General features: G+C 38.4%; 1 protein-coding gene across 3 annotated transcripts in view; it reads left to right on the top strand.

The window, feature by feature from the left end:
• Positions 1 to 22,289, top strand: part of rc3h2 (ring finger and CCCH-type domains 2) — a 48,154-nt gene that overhangs the window by 3,309 nt on the left and 22,556 nt on the right. For 2 of the 3 annotated variants that reach the window (XM_041810414.1, XM_041810416.1), the window contains exons 2-9: positions 11,773 to 12,101; positions 12,198 to 12,315; positions 14,717 to 14,950; positions 15,495 to 15,670; positions 18,670 to 18,870; positions 18,995 to 19,127; positions 19,717 to 19,835; positions 20,874 to 20,986. In XM_041810414.1, the coding sequence (XP_041666348.1) occupies positions 11,871 to 12,101; positions 12,198 to 12,315; positions 14,717 to 14,950; positions 15,495 to 15,670; positions 18,670 to 18,870; positions 18,995 to 19,127; positions 19,717 to 19,835; positions 20,874 to 20,986 (1,325 nt within the window). In that variant the 5' untranslated portion in view covers positions 11,773 to 11,870. Of the gene's footprint in view, positions 1 to 6,836; positions 7,080 to 11,772; positions 12,102 to 12,197; positions 12,316 to 14,716; positions 14,951 to 15,494; positions 15,671 to 18,669; positions 18,871 to 18,994; positions 19,128 to 19,716; positions 19,836 to 20,873; positions 20,987 to 22,289 lie in introns of those variants that run through there. The other variant, XM_041810415.1, reaches the window with a different exon arrangement.

Genomic DNA, 22,289 nt, shown 5'->3' with positions numbered 1-22,289 from the left:
CTGTTGTGTCAATAAAGATTGGTGTTGCTGCAGTGCTTTACCTTCTTACAGTTTGTATGACTCATGTCCAACTCCTGACTTCCTGGTGTTTGAAGAATCCTGAAATAATCCAGTAGCTTTACTTTTAGCCTGCTGTCTTAAAACTGGCATCACAGCATATATGTCCATATCGATCCTAGAAAATCTGTATCGTTGTGTGTATTGGCAAGGTGCGCATGACAATATATTGTCATGTTTATTTTTTGAGCACAGACCTAGCAAGTAAATTTGATTCCTTTTTTAAAGATTATGTTGGACTTTTTGCTTTTATTGTGATAGGACTGGGGGCTCATCCCATGTATTATTCAACAAACACAAGCAAAAAATGTACATATTATAACCAGCACAATGCCAATAAATTGATTGATACCAGTTGCTGTGATTATCATTTTATCATTCTTGTTTTGATTGAGAAAAACAAAAACAAGAAAAAAAAACAAGAAAAGTAGGATTGTATGGAACTATTCAAAAGTAAAATATACATAATGTGTAAAGCATAACATCTCTGCTGCAAAAAAGTGTTAAACTGGTATTTTGACACATTTGAGGTTTAAGAAATATTGCACTTTCTGCATTTTAAAACTTGCACCAGGGAAGAAATCACCAAACAGAGTATAGCCTGTGTATTGAGGACTCTAGCCACTGTGTATGGACACCTGCTCTTCCACCCAGCACCGACGTTTGCAGCCGTTTGTTTCACCCTAGAGTACACAAAAATGCATGTAGCATTCTCAGATGCTGGCAGTCATCTTGCAGTCATCTAGTGATACCCAGTGAGCCAATCATAGGGCAACATGGACTTACAGTATTTTAGCTTTGTTTTGGGCATGGAGTTTCATTGCTGGGTTTTGTTGACTTTCAAGAATGCAAATACAAATAAGAATGCACTGATACATTGGTTTAAAAGGAATATCATTGTCCATCGCCCATTAGCAAATGATGTGGGCACCAACAGCTGTCAGTAGCATATGTTTATCTATTTACTATCAGTTTAATGCTGGCATTTAGCACACCTAACAGTACATTCTCAGAAGATCTCAATCTGATCTGTTTTGATGGGGAAAATTGGTATCACCAATTTACATTATTATTTTAACATCATCATCATTACAATTGGTGCATCTCTTTTAGTTTATTTCAGGCTTTTTATGTTTGTCTGCCTTTATAGCTTTTTATGTCCTTATGTGTCTGGAAGCAACCAGATGGAAGCTAAGGAAAAGGAGTGAGGAATGACATGCAGGAAAGGAGCCTTAGGCTGGGATTGAACTCAGGCCGCCCACTGTGAGGACGACAGCCTCTGTAAATGGAACACACAGACATAACCCCAAGGCTGCTGGTGCCCCTTATTATTCTATTTTATTTATTATTATAATAAGTGGCCTTATTCAAGTAGTCTGGGTGGGGATAAGAGGGTCAATTGCACTAGTGAGTATTGTTGTGCTTTTTTCAATGAAAAAGAAAGGGACCACCAATATCTTTCACGGTTTTGTTCTGATTTAAGCCCTTATTATTTAAGTAATTTATTAAAGTATCTGAGTTGTTTCGTTTTTATAAAAAACATCCTGATATTATAAAATCTACTCTATTCATCAGCATCACAATCATGAGCACATGCTCTTAATCTTAGAGCTTGTACACAAACACAAACTTACAAATGCACACTCACACATGCAAGCTGTATGGTATGTTCTAATTCTGGGGTCATGGTGACACTGAGAAGGAGCCTGGAGGTCTCGTGTTACTTCAGATACGTCTGTTGGGGTTAAATTCATGCTCTGGTGATGTTTAGGAGTGTGTTTATGTATTCCCTTACATCCCTTTTGCTTCGCTTTTTTTGTATGTTTGCATTTACATATGCTTTAAGGAGTATTCACAGGCATGACTGTTTATTCATGAGATAATGTACTGCTTTCTAAACTCAGAACAGCTTTTATCTTCATGCTGCTACTGGTTGTTGTTGATCTATTTCACTTTTAGTGATATTTATTGCTTTATTAATGGTCAAGATAAGCAGAAGAAATAAGAGAAAAAAAAAACAGATGACAGGCAACACAGTCGGAGGTCCCTGTGGCGTCAGACGACTGGGTCATGAGGAGGCCCCAAACTCCCAGCTGTCAGAGATAATCTGTGATATCACTTTGGCAAACATGTCAGCTTTAATTCATATTTTTTGAGAAATAGAGTGACATCTTGCCCAACACAAAGATGAATGGCTGCTGTATCTCCAGATTCAGGGGTAAAATAGAGATAACTGTTCTCAGGGGTGACAGAAGTACTCAAGCTGTTATTGCAAAGTGACTGAAAAATGTCATCACATAATGCAAGGACCCCAAAAGTGCTATATCCTTGTCGCTACTACAGAGCTAACCTTAGCTCCTACTAAAACTTTAACCTTATCTCTGGGTGAGGGTGTGCACAGCTTGGAAAGCTTCCCATTGGCCAATTGCTATGCAACTTCCTTCTACTCACCCTGAGTTGTGTAGTTTAAAATCAACACTTTATTTAAAGTATGAAATTTAAAATGCCCAAAAATATTTTAAATCTTAAACTTATCTTAATGAGCCTAATTTAACCTAGTAATAAATCCCATCATACGTGTAAACCAAAGTCCTAATTTAATAAATTCTTGTCCCTGTGAAAGAGACACTTGGCCAAATGCCTACCTATTGTAAAAATGTTCTCACCTCAGTGCTCGCATAAACACTCTCTCCAAACAGTCTCTCTTTCTTTTCCTGTCTTTCTCTCTCTCTCTTTGATATGTGCCAAAGGAAACTCCAGATGCCCCCTCCTTCCTCTCCTTCTATGTAAGGGGGGGCAAGTGAGGACTCACTGTCCTGAGCCAGATGATAGTCTGCCAACTGTTGGCTGTAAAGACACAATGTACTTCTCATCCTCCCTCTCTGTGGAGTGGGTGGCTCAACAGGCCACTACAGCAGAAAATGCTGCTCAGGTCTTTGTGAACTGTGCTTTTAAAGCGTCTGTGAGGTGTTTTTTGTTTGTTTAAAAAGAGACTTAAATTACTATTGATGTCTCTTTATTAGCTAGAAAAACAAATAGGACCATCAGCATAAAAAAACTACTTTTATTGTCATTAATGTTTGAAACTCATGCTTAAGAAGAGGATTTGCATCAGGTTGAATGTTTAACTGTGCTGATTTTTAATGAGTAAATTTAACTGTTAAAATTAAGATGCCCTGTTCACATTTTCTCTAACTAAGCAGAGCAGATGTTTTTTTTTTCTACTGCTGATATCGATAGCAATCATATATGACAGCTAATTCAGATTGGGTCTTGCATAACGGCTGGTTCACAGCTTTTTTTTTTTTTTTTTTATTCCAGCGTGCATGGTAACAAGTCAGGGCTTCCACACTGCCTGTGTATGGGCCATGCCTAACACGCATTCAAAGCACTTGGAGCAGCAGCATTACAAAAACAAAACAAAAACAAATCACAATGGCTAACAGATATATTTGAATAAAATAGATTTTTAGACAGTATATACAGTATACAGCATGTATGTCTATACACAAAAATAAACACTCTAAACGGATGATTTTAAAGATATAGTTCTCAGATATTGGAAGTAACGGCATTTGAATATATGAACCAACCTGTCGATTATAGTTAGAAAATTGAAAGCCAAGGATGATTGGAGCGCAAAAAGGGGAAGATTTCAACTGGAAATAAATATATAGGCAGGGTAATGTGAAATGGACCAATACTGAGTAAACAAAGTGGTTGTAGTGCAATGAAATATTAATCAATCATAAAAATATAAACAGAGTAATATGAAGTGTGTTCTACTTAGTAGAATAAGGTGTATTAGTGCAAAAAAAGGGAAAAAAGTTACAGCAGTGACTGTTGAGTGGCCATGAGACTAACTCTGTGACTGTTGAATGGTCATCAGATTAACTCTGTGACAGTTGAATGGTCATGAGACTAACTCTGTGACTGTTGAATGGTCATCAGACTGACTCTGTGACTGCTGAGTGGTCATCAGAGTAACTTTGTGACTGTTGAATGGTCATGAGACTAACTCTGTGACTGTTAAGTGGTCATCAGAGTAACTTTGTGACTGTTGAATGGTCATGAGACTAACTCTGTGACTGCTAAGTGGTCATCAGACTAACTCTGTGACTGTTGAATGGTCATGAGACTAACTCTGTGACTGTTGAATGGTCATCAGACTAACTCTGTGACTGTTGAATGGTCATGAGACTAACTCTGTGACTGTTGAGTAGTCATCAGATTAACTCTGTGACTGCTGAGTAGTCATCAGATTAACTCTGTGACTAACAAGTTAAGAATCTTGAGAATAAGGCTTTCCTATTTTTACTGCAAGTCACACAACTCTTTGTCAAAAAAGACTAAATATTAAATAATAAATGTTTGAAATTTTAAATTGAGAGCCGTGTTTACCTTAATTTATCAGATGTGTATTTCAACATTGTAGGGGTGGGGGGATATGGCCTAAAAATGTTGCAATATTTTTAGGCTATATCGTGATACGTATAAATATATTTTTAAATTACCTCCAAATTATTGTATAAATGCAGTAGTTCGATAAATTAAGTAGACCCTTCTATGCAGTCTTTTATTGTATGAGTAAAATGATTTCTCGTTTTTTAAAGTTTCTGAGAAGATCCATGACATGGGAGCATCTTTAGACCTTGTGCAAGGAGCTATCCTGTGTGATCATCGAAAAAAAAAAATCTTGTTTGGAGGCACAAATGTTTAACGCCCAGTTGTTTGTGTAATGTTAGGCTAAGATAAGGCTCTGTAGTTGTGGAGAACTGGGTCACATTTGCAAAAAATTTGCACCAAGGCAAATCATATTACGTCGAGTTTCTGGAGGAGACGTTTTTTTTAAATCGTGACTTTTCAACAATACTTACAGGAGCAAGGTCTTTGGGGATGTGATGTGTTTCTGCCACCAATCTTAAAGATTACCACATTTTGTTTGACATCTTCCAAAATCCAAACCACTGAAGATGAGAGATCCAGTGCTGTTTTTCTTTGGAACCAAATTGACCATCTCCATCTCAAACTACTGTTTCTTGACACTGCACACTTGCCTTGGTCTGTGTTTACACTTTCCACTCTCTTATGCTTCCCTCCTCTTCTGATACAAAAAAGCACAAGTGTGAAACAGAGTTTTCTGCATTGGCAGGGAGTGTGCTGCCTGCTGTGAGACAGGTGTTAGGAGACAGTGGGAGAAACAGAACAATAGATTTGCACACTGACGGCTTAAAACTTCTATGTAACTTGTACTTGCTGGTGTAGTGATTTTATAGATCTCTCAAGGCAATAGCCGCAATACATTACATATACTTGATATATTGCCCACCCCATAACATTGGTAAATGTCTCTGAAAATTGGAGAAACGTATCTTGTTCATAAAGTATGCTTTTATTCTGAATTTTTCCTGTCTCAGTTGTACAATAAATCAAGATACTGTACTTGTGGGGATTGATTTTGTACTTCGCAACTAGTTTAGTCGGTCTACCTAGCATTGTAGTGTACTGAGACTTCTAACAGGTGGCAGTATAGCCTGATAAAAAAAGCATAAAAGTCATCCTTGTTCAGTCAGAAAAATGATTTAACTTACTTTTTTCTACCCATTACAAAATGTGTTGATTCTTTAATTACAAGTATTAATTATGTTGATTAATAACACAGTAACTGAAAAAATATAAATCCTTTTTAATAGAGCTAATAGTCTGATAAATAAAAGCCAATAAGTCCCAGAACATGAACTTGGCTGCATTTTGCCATTGGTGAAATCATTTTATATTGCAAAAAGAAAAACAAATTTCACTTTCAAATTATGCTTTGTTTGTTGTTATATTATATCATTAAATTAGCTAGCTGGCTTTTATCTTTCTGGTTACAACACAGATTTCAACACTGGATTAGAACAGGTTAACAGGGAGAGAGTTGGGAATGATATGAATGAAAGGAACTGCAGGCTAGACTTGACCCAGGCTGCCTGTTTCGAGTACTTGGAACATTAGGTCAAACCTAATCACCAGGCCATCGGGATCCTAAATTGCTATTTTTTTTTCTTTTAAAAAATCTCATCCTGCTTTCTTTTAATAACCAATCATTTTGCTTGAAAATGTAATACATACTCTCTTTTGTCAGTGTGATGTTAATTTTGTCAGACATAGTTTCATATTAAATATAGAAAAAGGCAATCTGTGCTGATGTCTTTTTCACTTTTGAAATGAAAAAGCATAAGATTCAAAAAATCCTTGCATGGGCTTTACAATTGGGCTCTTTTCTTATGTTCAAAATACAGAATAGAAAGCATAACAGAAGAATTTGATGATGAATTTCTTCATCTTGAATAACTAAGTGAGAGAGAGGGGCCCTGTGAGGAAGTTGTGGTCTCCTGCAATATGACAACACGCCCACTTCTGTCTGTCACAAGACTGGACTTATTCATGACTGGGGGCTTTTTGTGTGTCTACATATATGAGTTGTTATCCATTCAGGCAACTAATGGAAATCTTGTGTACCTCGTGATATTGCAGACTTGTGCTGTGGGCTACTTATTATAAATTTGCAGTGCACTGACTTTTTTACAGCCATGCTAAAGGAATAATTCGGTTGGTGACAGGCACAAGCTCGGATCAGATTTATATTCAACCAGAGTGGGACTCTGTGTCGAAAACAGGATGTAGCAGTTGTTCAGAGCAGGAACAGGTGGCTGTCAATGTGACTACAATCTGTGAATCACTGTCAACAGTTGCCCCCAGAGTTCGCAACATTCACAGACAGAAAGAGAGTTTCATTCAGGTGCTCACGCGCTCTGATAAAACTCCCCGCCTCTTTATCTTGAAACTTCTACAAAACGCGACCGACCTACCTCCTCTGCAGAATGCGGTTCAACAGCTTGTGGCATACCACAGCTGTAATATTTGGTGTTATATTTGGGCTTCGCGCGGAAGGAAATATGACGCGCGAGGACAGAGCGGAGCTGTGCAGGCGGCCAAGAAGGCAACGCGGAAAGCGCGCGCTGGGGGCGGCTTGGAAGGTGCGTATTTACCGGTATTTACAGATATTTATGCTGGAACATTACAGTTAAAATGCCACGATAGAGTCCTAAATGCATTTGTAGTAAATTCAAAGGTCAAACATAGTTAATTGTGACTAAGAGCGCACGTGCAACGCGAACGTTACTTCCGCTGTATTCCTTCCTAGGTTGTTGATATTGTAAAATTTACGGCTCATTTCACAAACTGTTGATCTGTAAGTTCGAGAAATTCCTAGAAAAGTCAGCCAACAGTTGTTTTTCCCCCAGAAAATATAGCAGGTTTAATTGTCTTAAGACACAACCACTTGCATTATATTCAAAAACAACTGTACGCCTCCATTTCTACAAAACCAAGCCCTTTTTTTAGTTTATCGTGTTGCGACATGACTACCTAGACTCTCAGGCACAAACAGATTTAAGCTAACAGACATCAAAGAAAAACCGGTATGGTCAGTTAAACAGGATATTTTTTGGTCTCATTTTTCTCAGTAGGAGTACATGTAGGTGTTGTGACTGCTTGTGTGTAGTCATTATTTCTAAATCCATTTCAGCAGTCCTTTTTAATGTTTTTTGTTTAACACCTGCTCTTTGAGGGTAGGGTCCCAGCTGTTATTTTGGTGAGCAGTTTAAACAGATGCCACAGACTACAGTATAAGCAACAGGTGCTAGCTGTCTGCTGACTGCAATCACAGCACTGAGTATGTCTAGATAGATCTCAGTCTGGTTTGCACATCTGGACACTGCCAATTTACTCCATTCTTTGCAAAACTGCTTAAGCTCTGTTAGGTTGAACAAAGATCAGGCTTGAACAGATCTTTTCAAGTCCACCCACAACTTCTCGATTGGATTGAGGTCTGGGATTTGACTCGGCCACTCCAGACCATTCACCTTGTTGTTACTAAACCATTTCTGTGTAGGTTTCGCTGTATGCTTTGGGTCATTGTATTGCTGGAAAATAATCCTCTCCCAAACTTTAGTTCTCTGGCAGACTGAATAAGACAGTCCTCCAGGTTTTCCTAGATTTTGCCGCATTCATTTTACCCACAACATGATGCTGCCACCACCATGCTTCACAGTGGGGTGTTGTGTTTGTGTTGGTCTTGTCTGATGGCCAAAAAGCACCCTTTTGGTGCCTTTTGGCGAACTGGACTGAAAATTTAATGGGTTTTCTTCACAAGTGGCTTTCTCTTTGCCACTCTCCCATAAAGCTTTGACTGGTGAAGAACCCAGACAACAGTTGTTGTATACAGTCTCTCCCATCTCGGCTACTGAAGATTGTAATGCCTTTAGAGGAGTCATAGGTGTCTTGGTGGCCTCTCTCTTTAGTCTCCTTCATGCATGGCCACTTGGTTGCGCGGTTGCTCGGTTGTCTTTATGCTACAGTCACGTGAGAGACATTCACCACACTCAGATGATCCTCGTTTCGGTAATTGTGAGACTATTGCACCAATTGGCACGACCTCTTTTGAATGAGGTCAGTCACTTTAAAGGGGGTGAATATTTATACAATCACTCAATTTACCATACATATCTTTGATTAATTGACATAACTAAAATCTGTTTTCACCTAAACATTATTTTTTCATGGTATTAGGGGAAGTTTTAAGAATATGCGAAAATGAAAGTAAAGCCTAAATCAGTGTAGTTTAAAAAGGGATTTGCATCTCACAATAAGCACTAAGAGAATGTAAAGCCGCTGATCAATAGCTGTCAGTCAGAGAAGCGCTCTTTTATATTTGCTGGCTTTCGCCTACTTGTCTGTTTATTGGTTCTGTCAGTCACTGGCTGCATTTTATTGTGCCCAGTTTGACTCACCATTGCAGCTCTGGCTTCAATCTTAAGAAACTTGCTGCAGGCAAAGTTTATTTCATAAAGCGGTAGATTTCTGAATAATGCAACATTAAATTGCTCAGATGCATACCAATAAGTGCATCCTGCAGCTTTTTGTGTCGAGGAGTGGAGGTTTTGATCACTAGAACACAAAGCCTTTATCCCTGATGATCAAAACAACCCCAAGATTTAGTTTTCTACCAGATAATGATGTTTTTTACCTTCAAAATCTAACAAATAACTAATAATGTAACTTAGCAAGGATATGGGTGTAAGATGCATATTTGAAACTCAAACAGTTGTTAACAAGTTCAAAGGAAATGGTTTCAACAAAGAGTAGGATTTACAGTACAGTCTTACTTTTGTAGAGTAAAAAGTTCAAGAACTTCAATTCACAGAGATATTTCCTTGCAGAAAACTGAGATAATCTTTTTTTAATTCAACAATAACATGTTCAGTTACAGCTAGTTGTGAATCTGAAATGACTTATCATAACTGTTGTACTTTTTTTTCCACACTTTCTTGAAATATGCACGTAAATACAGTATAAAAATCACGCTTGCAACAAAGAATGGAAGAAAAGGAAAAAAATCAATAAATGAGTTTTGCTTTCGACAGATAGTAGGAAACATTTAACAAAAACATACTCTTTGTCCAAAAATTTCCAGAGATAGGATGCAAGTGTTATTCATCTTTATCAACCTGAACCTGTAGGTACAGTCTGTGTTTTCCAGACTGATTTTCTCATTTAGCACTACAGTGATTCAGCGTGAGGTCAGCCTTCATAAGGAGAAAGCTAAGCTGACTCTGAGTGACTTTTGTCAGTCTAAAGCAGAGACACTTGTTTTCCTCAGTAATAGTATTAGAATTTACAACTTGACTCCTGCAGTCCTTCAACTGTCTTTTATGGTAATGAGATGTGTGAAACGTAGACCTGGTCTTATTAAAGGATAAGTAATGCTCACAACACGTCTTTATGGGCTGCTACTTAATGTAAAATGCGTTGAGGGTTTGGCAGCTACTGCTTTAAGGAGAGAGGAATGGAGCACTTTTATTGCCCTCATAAGATCAAATAAATTTACAACTTTAATAGGAAAGGGGCTGAAAATTGCTGGTGTACTTTGCTAAGTGTTTATTGCAGTTGAAAGAGCTCAAAGAACAAAATCTTTATCCAATCAACATATTTGACTACAAATGAATACCCACTAGGGAACCCTCATATGAGCTACCACAGAGGTACAGATTATAACACTGTACAATAGGGAGTGAGTCTTTGCCCCAAGTGAAGCAGTTCAGGTACCTCGTGGTCTTGTTCATGAGTGAGGGTAGAAGGGACCGTGAGATCGACAGGTGCATCTGCAGTATTGCAGACGTTGTACTGCAACAGTGAAGAGGGAGCTGAGCCATAAGTCAAAACTCTCAATGTACTGGTCGATCCTTGTCCCAACCCTCACCTATGGTCATAAACTCTGGGTAATGACCGAAAGAACAAGCGATCTAAATGAGATTCCTCAGGAGGGTGGCTGGGCTCAGCCTTAGAGATAGGGTGCGGAGCTGCTCCTTTGCGTCAAAAGGAGGCAGTTGAGGTGGTTCGGGCATCTGATTAGGGTGCCTCCAGGTCATCTCCCTGTGGTGGTCTTCCGGTCTTCCTGGGGTAGACCCAGAACTCGCTGGAGGGATTATATATCTCATCTGGTCTGGGAACACCTTGGAATCCCCCAGGAGGAGTTGGAAAATGTTGCTGAGGAGAGAGATGTTTGGAATCAGTTTGCTGCCACTGCGACCCAACCCCGGATAAGAAAAAGAAAATAGGTGGATGGTTGGAATGATAGTAGAGTCAACACATTCAATGGCAGTTGTGCATCGTTATATGTCATTTTTACAGTCAACAAGGGTTTTAATATTTAGTAACACAAAAGTACCCTAACGTGTTAGTTTTACCAGTAGGTAACGCAGTAATGTAGCAAATTACTTTTCTCAGTATGTGATGCAGTAATCTAACATGTTACTTTGAAAAGTTACACTACTGGGTATGACACGATACGACATGATACAACAGCTGACAATACGGCATTGTATGATACGATACAATATGATGTAGGACAGGGCAAATAATTGGAATTTAGATAAAATAGCAATATGTCCTGTTGCAATTTTCAAATCATAGAAGCTCCAATATTTCTTTGTCCTGAAATGTTTGTCAAAATACCAGTTTAATGCTATTTTTGAGGCAGAGAATGTGTTTACATGATGCTCTACACATGCAAACATTACAGTTTTTTTCTAGAATAAGCTGCTGTCACAGTAGTAGTGATAATAGAAATAGAAAACAAAATTTATCAACTCTCCAAATTTAATCAAATAAACACATGCCAATGAAAATCACAAAAAACAAACAGCATTTTGCATTCCATGCAGATTAAATGGATATGCATAAAACACAATGAAATCAGGAAATGAAATAAGATAAGGTAAAAACATAGTGAGGCTAGTGCACAACCCTTACAGTCTCACTTATTATTTAAAACTATTGCCTTTACATAACATCGAAATACAGTCTGTTTTAACTGTTTAGGTTCTTGCATGCCCTGCTTAAAATTCATGTATGTTAATGTATTACTTTAAATGTTGGCTTTACAATAGACATTTGTGCCTGGCTATTGTTAAAAGAATGAGCCATTAATGAAGTAGTTCAATTAACCTTAAATCAGGATCAAAACTGATAAACCATCTTCATAATTAGGTTCCTCCATATAAACTTAGCAGCCTTGATGGCAGCCCTATCATCTTGTGTTGACCTTTATAAACACCAATAACTATTGTACAACTTTAATCACATATCTTTCTCTTTTGTTTTTCACAGTCTTCATCGGCTCTGGTGAGCAGGAGCTGTAGTCGGGGCTCATTGTCATGCATTCCCCCTGAGCTGGGTGACGCCTCCCTCAGCGGTGCAGCGGCAGGATGCCGGTGCAGGCGGCTCAGTGGACAGAGTTCCTGTCCTGCCCCATCTGCTACAATGAGTTTGACAGCAGCGGTCACCAGCCCATCAGCCTGGGCTGCTCCCACACTGTATGTAAGACCTGCCTACACAAACTTCATCGCAAGGCCTGTCCCTTTGATCAGACGCCTATCAGCACTGATATCGACCTACTACCAGTCAACTGTGCCCTGCTGCAGCTGGTCGGAGCTCAGGTGAGTCAGGAGGAAAGATGGCATGTAACTGTCAAAATTTGTAGAGTTTTTATATTTCCTGCAGTCTCATGTGGGCTCATTTTGTGTGTCTCTAAGGTCCCAGAAGTGCAGCCAGTGAGCCTGAGCAGTGCGGCTGAAGTTGAGAACTATGAAGCGTGCAGGGCGTGTGTGGAAGAGCTGGCTCTCTACCTAAAACCAATAAGTGGAGCAAAAGGTTTGGATGTGCAACCATGCACGTGATTTTTAAAGATTTATTTTAGAGCTTTTGAGTTGTAGACTATTTTGTGTGGAGGATTAAGCTCTTTGTACTTAATGTGTGGGAGACACAGTTGAAATGCTTTTGCAGCTTGGCATTCATGCTTCTCACTCTTCTCATGATGCCTGAAAGCTGCTCTACTTTTATGGTCATGAAACACAGGCTTTGCTTAGGAGTGCTTGCTCTGGTTGTTTCTTCAGCCAATTCAGCATGACATTTTAGTTTTTGTTTTTAATTTTGGTGACCTAAGTAAAATCAATAATTCTGATTGTATCATGGTTTGTTCGTTTAGAAGTACTTTAAACTTATGAGAGATTAGATGCATAGTAAACTCAACAACTTGAAGAGGACGCCTGTTAATTAGGGGTGTAGTAAAGATCCACGATACATCCACTGTATAAGCATCCACTGATTTAAATATGGACAATTCTACTCAGTCAGACAGAAAAAATAATTACAATACTCTTTTAAGCAGCAGAGGACTCTGTCATCAGTAGCTGATATAAAGAGGCTTACAAACATGGCAGCTTGAGATGTTAAAAGCAGGAGTTTTAAAGAAGATTTACCTCTGCACACAGATGTAACGCTCCTGTGTTAATTACATCAATTTTAATCATTTTCATTGATCAAATCCCAGCATAATAGGTCTCCTTATTTAATAGATTCTCGCCTAAAGATCCATGTATAACTGTCTGTTATTACTACAGCATACAAGGAGCACTGTTACAAAAATACAGAGGATCTTAATTTTTGAGAAAAAAAAGGGTGTTTTCAAACACTGTTTTCAGTTTGGTTTCTTGTGAATTTTTGACTTTACAATGACGTAAATTTGTAATTTTAAAGTCTTGAAATTTTCTAGTTTATAATGTAAAAATTTATGACTTTTAAAACTTGGAAGTTTTCACATTTTTCTAGTAAATGTTCAACTTAACCTCAGCAATTTCTTTTTTTACTAAAAAAACTGACGTTTTCTCTCAAAAACTAGCAGATCCTTTTAATGTTTTTATCTTTTACGGTGGCCTTATGCATCATACATAATGTTTCTGATCATGATTTTAAGAACATATATGTACATCTAATTTTAACAACCTCAGAGCACAGGGCCTTTAGGGATGCCCGGACCACAGGTTGGGAACTACTGCTTTAAGCCATCTGCATTTGCAGTTGTAGTTGTTATAAAAGACTAAAAGAGTCTTCACAAATAACCTTTTGTTTTAAATTTTTTTTATTATGGCAAAATATCCTCATCTAAATGAATGAAAAACTAAACTAATACAGTCAGGATACATACTTGTCTGAAAGTCACCACTTTGCATGGTCACAAATGAAACAATGATCTTGTTTTCATTCTTTTTACAGTTTTAAACATTGACTTTTCAAACACCTGTCTATCCAGGTTGATGTCATGAACATGTTTGTTTCTGATGCAGTGACAAAAACATATCATTAAGAATTATAAAACTATGAACCTGGCATGTCAGGTTGTCTAAACTTTCAACCGTTGTTGTGTCTGCTGTTGCATTTACTCTCACACATCCTCACCCTCTACACTACCTCTACTACATGTGTATACTGCATCTTGCCTCTGCATTTTCTACATTTGAGCATGCACACCACCAACGCATCAAAACGTAGTTAGCACTAAGTTTTTCTCAAGCCTTTGACAGGCGTCATCAAACAAAATGACGTATTAGAAACCAAAAAACATTCATGATATGTTCGGAAGTGAAAATGAAACTCAACTAAATGAAGTTTGAAAAACCCTCCAATATTCTGACATACCTTGATGTTTATGAAGTGAGACAAAGTTGAGAAAATTCAATGTCTTTTCAAGTTTTCTGTGCCACACACAACAGCCAAACCACTGCTTATTTAAAGTAATTTTCTTATTTTTTTGTGCTATTTAGCATGTATTAACATGTTTTTTATTCTGCCCGGTAACTATTTCAAAATTGTTAAATACATTTAAAAAAGGAGAAAGGCCTATTTGTAGGATATCATTAATGCATTGTTGTATTGACAACTATAAACCTCAAAATAACAAAGGATTAATTATTTTGCCAAGAAAATTTAGTAAAAATATAATATTTTTGGGTTTAGTGTCAGAAAAGTCTTTGAAAAATGGTCTATTTTATCTTTACAAACTTCAAAAAACCATGATAATTTCATGTTTTGAAACATTTATTATATTGTCACTTGAGTGTAGAGTTACAACCCTACTTTTATCCTCAGTTACCAACATCTGCTTGACTGATATTTTAAATTCAGAGTGTGAAATCTCTTTACTGTTTTTTTTTTTTAAATAAATGTTAAAGAAAATACATACAAATAATACATTGATTCCTACCACCCTCTACAGGGGTGGCGACTCTGAGTCCAAGCGTGCTCAGTCGGCCGATGCAGAGGAAGCTAGTGACTCTGGTGAACTGTCAGCTGGTGGAGGAGGAGGGCCGTGTACGGGCAGTGCGGGCAGGCCGATCCTTGGGTGAAAGAACCGTAACAGAGCTCATCCTGCAGCACCAAAACCCGCAGCAGCTCTCTGCCAACCTCTGGGCAGCTGTGAGGGCGAGGGGCTGCCAATTTCTGGGACCTGGTGGGTGCTCATGACACACAACACAAACACAGATATCTGAATATAATCTGTTGAGACTCCTAAATCTTTGAGGCAAGGCCCTAATGTGATTTCTTAAGACATTCTTGATTCAACACTTGAGTTTCTGTTATTGCTATAAGCTCTTTCATCTGCTGTTTGGTGCTTAAACTCAAGAGGAGAGCTTCTTTCTTTAGCTGAACTCAAAGTGTCTATGAGCTGCCTTTGAATAGTCTAAATAGCCTGTTCAGATTTTCTCATCAAAACGACTGCTGGTGCCGGCTCCTGGTGTCCTGTGATGATTACTCATAGGGCAGATTCTGACTGAGAAACTGTTTCTCACCATGATAACAGAATGAGTTCATTAAAAGTCTGAGGACACCTTATTTAAAAATGTATTTGTCATATTATTAGCTCTGAAAAGAGATCAAACTATGTAGGGTTTCCACATACAATTACTTTGAAGTGTTTGCTAAATATCTTCTGATTCTCCATATCACTCCCTCTGTTTCTTTCCCCCACACCTCCATCCCCTTTTCCTCATCAGCTATGCAAGAAGATGCACTGAAACTCGTTCTTCTGGCCCTGGAGGATGGCTCAGCATTATCCAGGAAGGTGTTGGTTTTGTTTGTAGTCCAGAAGCTCGAGGCTCGCTTTCCCCAGGCCTCTAAAACCAGCATAGGCCACGTGGTGCAGCTGCTCTACAGAGCCTCCTGCTTCAAGGTACAGTCAATCGCTGCACATTCAAGAGTATGTCAGGAAAAAAAAGCTATTCACAGATCTTTGAATGTCGTCAAACTGCACAAAAGAAGCTCAGTTTGCTGATTTCCCAAGAATCCAAGCAATAATGAATGACCTGATTAAATGAAGGGTTTTTAAATAGATCTCTACCAGCACATACTCTTTTACAGCGTTGATAGTGCTTCAGCTAAAAACTTTCTTTATCAGTCATACACTTCTTATTGTCCTTAAACTGCTCTTCTTGTCAAATACCCCTCCCATTCAGCTAAGTCTTAACTAAACACAGGCAATGGTTTCTTCAGAATTCGTCAAACTGTGCGCCATAAATACTCTAACTTAGCATGACCTGGTTTTGTATTCTCTCCCTAAGGGTTAACTCATACAGCTAACATCTTATCCTGCTTTACAGTTATGACTGTAACAAGAATACAAGCTTCTATGGGTTTATTTTCTGTGTGAGTATATTTTTGGGCCTGTTATCTAATGACAGACATCGCTGGTAGGGCAGATATGCCAGCTATCTGTTGTGATGTAACGGCGGTCTATATTTGCCCTTGTTGCCCCGCCTTGCAGGACACAGACAGACTGACGACACAGAGATGCTGGAAAAGATAGAAGAAAACCTGATGAAGATGGGTAGTGGAAAAAAAATGAGCTCTGATTGTGTGTGGTTTTATTTTCTCTGTTGGCTCTTTAAAGTAATACAGTGAATAGTGTGTTGGTGTCTTATGATGATTACTCATAGGGCAGATTCTGAATGAGGGAGATTCCCTTTATCTGATCTGAATTTGAGTTTTTTTAGTCTGAAGACACCAAAAACACACTATCTCAGGACATTAGTTGGCAAACTTAATACAAATCTTTATATTTAGGAACTCCAAAAAACAAAACACTTTTATTCTAAAGGATCAATAAGCTGCAAATATGCAAAATTACTACACTGGGAGCACAGATGGTCAAGCCATTCAGTCATCTTTTGAACTTGAAAGCTGAATGAAGCTTATATTTAAGATTTTGTTATTTTTGAAGTTGGGTTGTGTAAGGTACTTGGTGATAGCAGTGCCATTAACCTCTAGAGATTTCAGTCTGCATTTCCCTTTCAATAAGAAATCACCTTGAGAAGCTAGGCTGTTTACAGGAATAATTTCTCTGCATAATTTAGCAAGTTTAAGGTAAAAATGGGCAAACACAGTGCTGGCTCATTTGAACGCTCAAGGATTTTTGTAGTATTTTATTTTTCACCCAGAAATCTGCTGTTTTTGGCACTGTTTTGTTATACGAGCTTTGGATACCTTGCTCTTCTGCCTCAGCATATCTGATCAGCACTTCAACAGCTGACATAGTGTTTTCATAAGGTAAACATACAGTATCTAGCCAATGGTATCTTGTCAAGTTATCAGCCATTAGAAGTCACAGACCTAAAGCTTGGATGGCTGTGACCGACAATGCCTTCGGCTAACTGAAAGCAGCTCATATCGCGCCAAGGCAAAGTGACACACACCAAACTTTTCTCTCTCTGGCAGCGTTTCCAGTTGACCAGTTAAACTCACCATCATCTTTCTCCCACTTTTCTGTTTCATAGCATGACCAAGGGTACACTAGGGAGCTCTAGCCTTCAGTTGGCACTTAAAAATAAAATAAAACACGCTCTTACCTGGTGATGCGTTGCATTTGAGTCCCATTTTGGTCAGGAATTTATCTTCGCAAAGTTGAACAGGCGTGTTTAGTAAGGCAGGGATGGAGAGTCATAGAGACTGCAGGCATGTGAGCCGTTATCCTTGGTAGGAATGTCCAGAAGAAGTGTTGTGAAGTCCCATCCATGACAGCCGCAGCTCTCAATGTTCCTGCATATGGGCTCACAGTTTCCACACCTACACCACCAGGTGACTTTGGATCTCTTCTGCTTATCAGTATTTGCTAACGTTTTTCTCCCTCTATTACAGTTCATAAAAGTACTCCACTCTTATCCACAGTTGATGGCATGCCATCATTACTAAAGTCAAAATTGTTTATTTTAGTTTTGTTTTGTCTCTTGTTTTCTCTGACGAAGCCTGAAGACCCAAAAAGCTGTTCAGATACTTTGAGGAGGGAGAGCACAGTAGTCGATGCTTGCATTGCAAAAGTGCGTCAAACACAGCGGCTTTCTGGGTGAATAATGAAACGCTGCAAAAATCCTCAATATAGCATGCAGTTCAGCTAGCACTGTTGGCACGTCTTTAACTTTAAATTTGCAAAATTATGTGGAGAAATTGTACCTTTGCATGGGGCTATTTAGCCTAGCTTTTAAAAGCACATATTATTAATTCAGCCAGGAAACCTCTTGTCATACATTCTTACTTTTATTGCAAAATGGACATACAGTTTTACTTGGTAGAGAGGTCTCTGTCAAAAGATGCTCCCTGGGTTATTCAAGCAGCATGCTTTGACTAACCAGGGAGTGCATAGCTAGAAACCCCCATATGGATGGATACATTAATGACAATGCTTACTGCATACAGTAAAATTAGTTTAAAAACAATATGAGGATGCAACAAGCTTGATGCTATAAAGGAGGAGGTTGGGGTGGTGGAGGTAAAGCTTTGCCAGCAGAAGCAGTGTGGTCCATCAGCATTGATAAAAGCAGGGATTAGTGAGAAGTACATCAAATTTAAATGGACTGCTGTGTTGAGAGAAAGAGCTGTGATTGGATGTGGGAGCTGGGAGACGATAATTGGGATCAGCTGGCCGTAAGCTGACCACCGCTGGGCATATGACTACCGTGTCCTGCATGAACGCTAAGTTTCATAAAAGGGGAAACACACACTGGAATCTTTGGTGGTTAATGGCACTACTAACGCCAAGTACCTCATACAACCCAACTTAAATGGGGAAACATCTCTTCAAGTGTAAATGTATATTTTTATTAGAAATTGATTTACATAAAGACCTCCAGTCCATCCAGTCTTCCTCCATCAATCTTCTGTCCCTTCTGCCCCTCTCAGGTGACCAAACGAGATGAGGACTCCTCACTAATGCAGCTGAAGGAAGAGTTCAGGACGTACGAGGCTCTACGGAGAGAGCACGACGCTCAGATCGTCCACATTGCCATGGAGGCGGGTCTGCGAATATCACCTGAGCAGTGGTCGTCTCTGCTGTATGGAGACCTCATCCACAAATCACATATGCAGTCAATCATTGACAAGGTAAAAACTATAAGCGTTGATTATTGATAAACTGTTGACTAGATTGAGAATGGACACAGAAGATCATCATATTTATCTATTGTTATTTTTCTTTAAAAAGCCCAATTTCCATCTTCTGCTTCAGTTGCAGTCTCCAGAGTCGTTTGCTAAGAGCGTTCAGGAGCTGACAATCGTTCTGCAGAGGACTGGAGATCCTGCCAACCTCACCAGCCTTAGACCGCACCTGGAGCTGCTGGCTAACATAGATCACAACCCAGGTATATCATTTTGTTCTCACAGTATCTACAGAATCAATGCTACATCTGAATGATTAACCTCTGGTTTTCATTCAGATGTAGCATCAATAAACCTCTATCAGAATATTCGGCTCACCTAATACCAACACCAGCATGGATGTGTTTCATCAAAGTACAATCAGATACTTCAGTTTACAGCTGGAATTTTGTTTAAAGTGCTTACTACCTCTTTAAGTAGCACCAAAAGATAGAAAACCTGACATTTTTACAGTACTGCTTCCAAAATAACAATAAAAGTACTTCTTTTTTGAAAACAAAAGTGCTTCTACAAAGTGCAATAGAGGCACTGTTGTAAACTTAAGGGCCTTCCTGCAGGCATTTTCGTAACCCTTTAGAGTACAACTTTTATGTATGTATGCAGGTGCACAGCCTGACATTGGAACTGCGATTGCAATTGCTATTAAGTTAATGCAGCACAAGAAATAAGGCACTGGGAGTGTTTTTGTCTGAAGTTAAAAAAAGTCTCAGTGATTCCTGATATACTTTATGTCAATGGTGTTCTTGATAGACCACTCTGAAACAGAATCAAATTTTTCTAATATGCATGCAGATGCCCCTGCGCCATCATGGGAGGAGCTGGAAAGTGTGATGCTCGCTGTGAAGTTGGTGGTTCATGGACTTGTGGAATTCATACAAAACTTCAGCAAGAAGAGCCACGATACGCCACAGGTAACTTTGCATGTAATCAAAAAAGATTATATAAAACCTTTACTTAAAAGTAGAGGACAAAATAGTATAGTAATTTAGTTTGGCTATGTATACTTCATATGTCCTTAGAAGAATTGTAAAGACTAATAATATAGTCGGAGTAGAAACTAAATCACTGATCATCCAGGCAGTGTAAAATTCTGTTGGCATGGTAGATAAGCAGCTCATTTTGTTCCTCCTGCCTCTTTGTTGGTTAAATGACATGACATGGTCCTTGGCCACTTACTGCAGCACAGATATAATTTAACTGTGACAGAATAAAAAAAAAATCTCTTTTTTCTAAATCATCAGATAATGTAGATGTGAAGACCTTTTTTCTCTCACAAAACACTTAGCAGAGCAGAGTAAAAAAGAGCTTTGAGATCCAGAAAATGTGTTTCAGGTTGTTTGTTTTTAGGCAAACAGTTATGAAATGGAAGCTTTTCCACCAAAATTATTCATTCATTTCTAACTGATACTGTAATAAAAAGATATTTTGGAGCTTCTCTGATGTATTTTCTTCTATTATGTTGTGCAGCTAACATTTGTAGAATATTAATATTTCTTTGTCATTATCATCTCATTTATTTTTACCACCATCTTGATCAATTTGTGATAAAATTTGATTTTTTCCATTACATCATTTACTGTGATGAATGGTTAGACCATAAAACAAACAATAAAAGTCCAGTGAATAACCATGTATGCAGTTATTTGGTCAGTTTTAAGTGTAAACATTAACATCTCAAAGTGAACTTTAGACATTTTATAACAGTCACACATGTTTTATGAAACCTGCCACGACGTAAATGAGACCAGAGCCATTTATTTAATTATTTCTGTGTGATTAAACTCTATAGCTTTAATACTGGTATGGCTGAAATTCAAAAGATTATGCAGGTAAAAATAATAAGAATAGTTCAGGAAAAACAAAAATAGAGCTTTTGTGTACATGTTTAAAGCCACACTATAGTCATTTAATTTTTACAGTCACTGCTTGTGTCTCTTTGCATTTTGCAGCCTCAGGCCAACAGCAAGTACAAGACCAGCATGTGCCGAGACCTCCGTCAGCAGGGAGGCTGTCCCAGAGGAACCAACTGTACATTTGCTCACACACAGGACGAGCTGGAGAAGTGAGTGAGAGGCTCTTTCTTTTTACTTCATACAGGATAGAAAATAACTCCAGTTTTCAAACTTTGCATTTACCAATACATGAAAAGAAACTTGAGTATGCAAGTCTGAACATGAGTTTTATGCTGAGTTTGAGAAACAGGAAATGACACGAAAAAAGGTGAGTTATCCACATGTGAACACTATGTTTCATGTATAAAATTAACATAAATTCCATTTAATCAGCCCTGTGAAATTATCTTTTTCGAGGACTAAATTGATGGAAAGTCAGTAACATCTCCCTTATGATCTTTAAATGGATATTTTAACATTTTGGCAAATTTGCCCATTGCCATAATTCCTATGGTCTTAGTAATAGGTTCGTTACCTTTAGTTGTCTGTGCAAGCTATTTTTAGATCAGCACTGCCGAGTTCGGAGCTGCTGTGCCAACTCAATGGAGACAGATGGTATTTTTGGCTTTCCCTCATCAAACTCATCAAATACACAATCCAACAACTCCAAAATGCTCTCGTGGACAAGTTGTGACCTGCACATTCACCATGCTATGAAATAATAATGTATAATTATGTAACATAACGACGCATGAAGCAAATACTCGGAACTACTTTCCAAGTAAACCACTGGGCGGAGTGACACAGTGCACACCTGTAGCAGTGCTGTAGTTACTTGGTAGTTCCGGCTTTACATTTAGCTTTAAAACATCTTCATCTAGTAACGTTCCATGATTATTTCATGGCGTGGTGAATGTCTAGAATGTGAATGTTTAGTATCCTCTTTTGGGATCACAATAAAGTTGTCCTCTTTTCAAACTGAAATCATGAGCTTAGTTTTAGATAAATTTCTCCTCACAAAAAATAAATCATTAATTTAAGTTGTAATTAAAGATTAGCTAAAAAATCTTCTAAAAATGACTTCTTTAAGGGTAAAAACATAAGACTTGACCTGTTAAAGTTGCAAGCTGTCAACGCTAAATGCTCTATTGTTGTAGTGGACTTAGTGTTTCTGCACTGAGTGAGACTTTCTCATGTGAAACTTAGGCTTGTGCTTCACCGAGGATTTTTTGTCATTCTTGGTGGCAGAGAGGCAACTGCTGTGATCAAGCTTTTCTCCAGGCACAGTTTCTTTGTTTTGTTTTGATCACAGTCATTGCAGAGAAAGAGGCCTCACATAAAAATGTAGAGGCAAAAGGTAGTAGCTGCTCCAAAGCGTCCTGTCCAAGGTTTGGGTGCTCCTGCTTCACACACACCTACAACTGTGTGAGTGTGGACGTTTCAAACTTCATCTGGGGGCTATGGTCAGATGAA

The sequence above is a fragment of the Cheilinus undulatus genome, linkage group 17 (assembly GCF_018320785.1).
Source record: "Cheilinus undulatus linkage group 17, ASM1832078v1, whole genome shotgun sequence".
Taxonomy (NCBI): Eukaryota; Metazoa; Chordata; class Actinopteri; order Labriformes; family Labridae; genus Cheilinus; species Cheilinus undulatus.
This window is presented reverse-complemented; position numbering and strand designations above follow the sequence as displayed.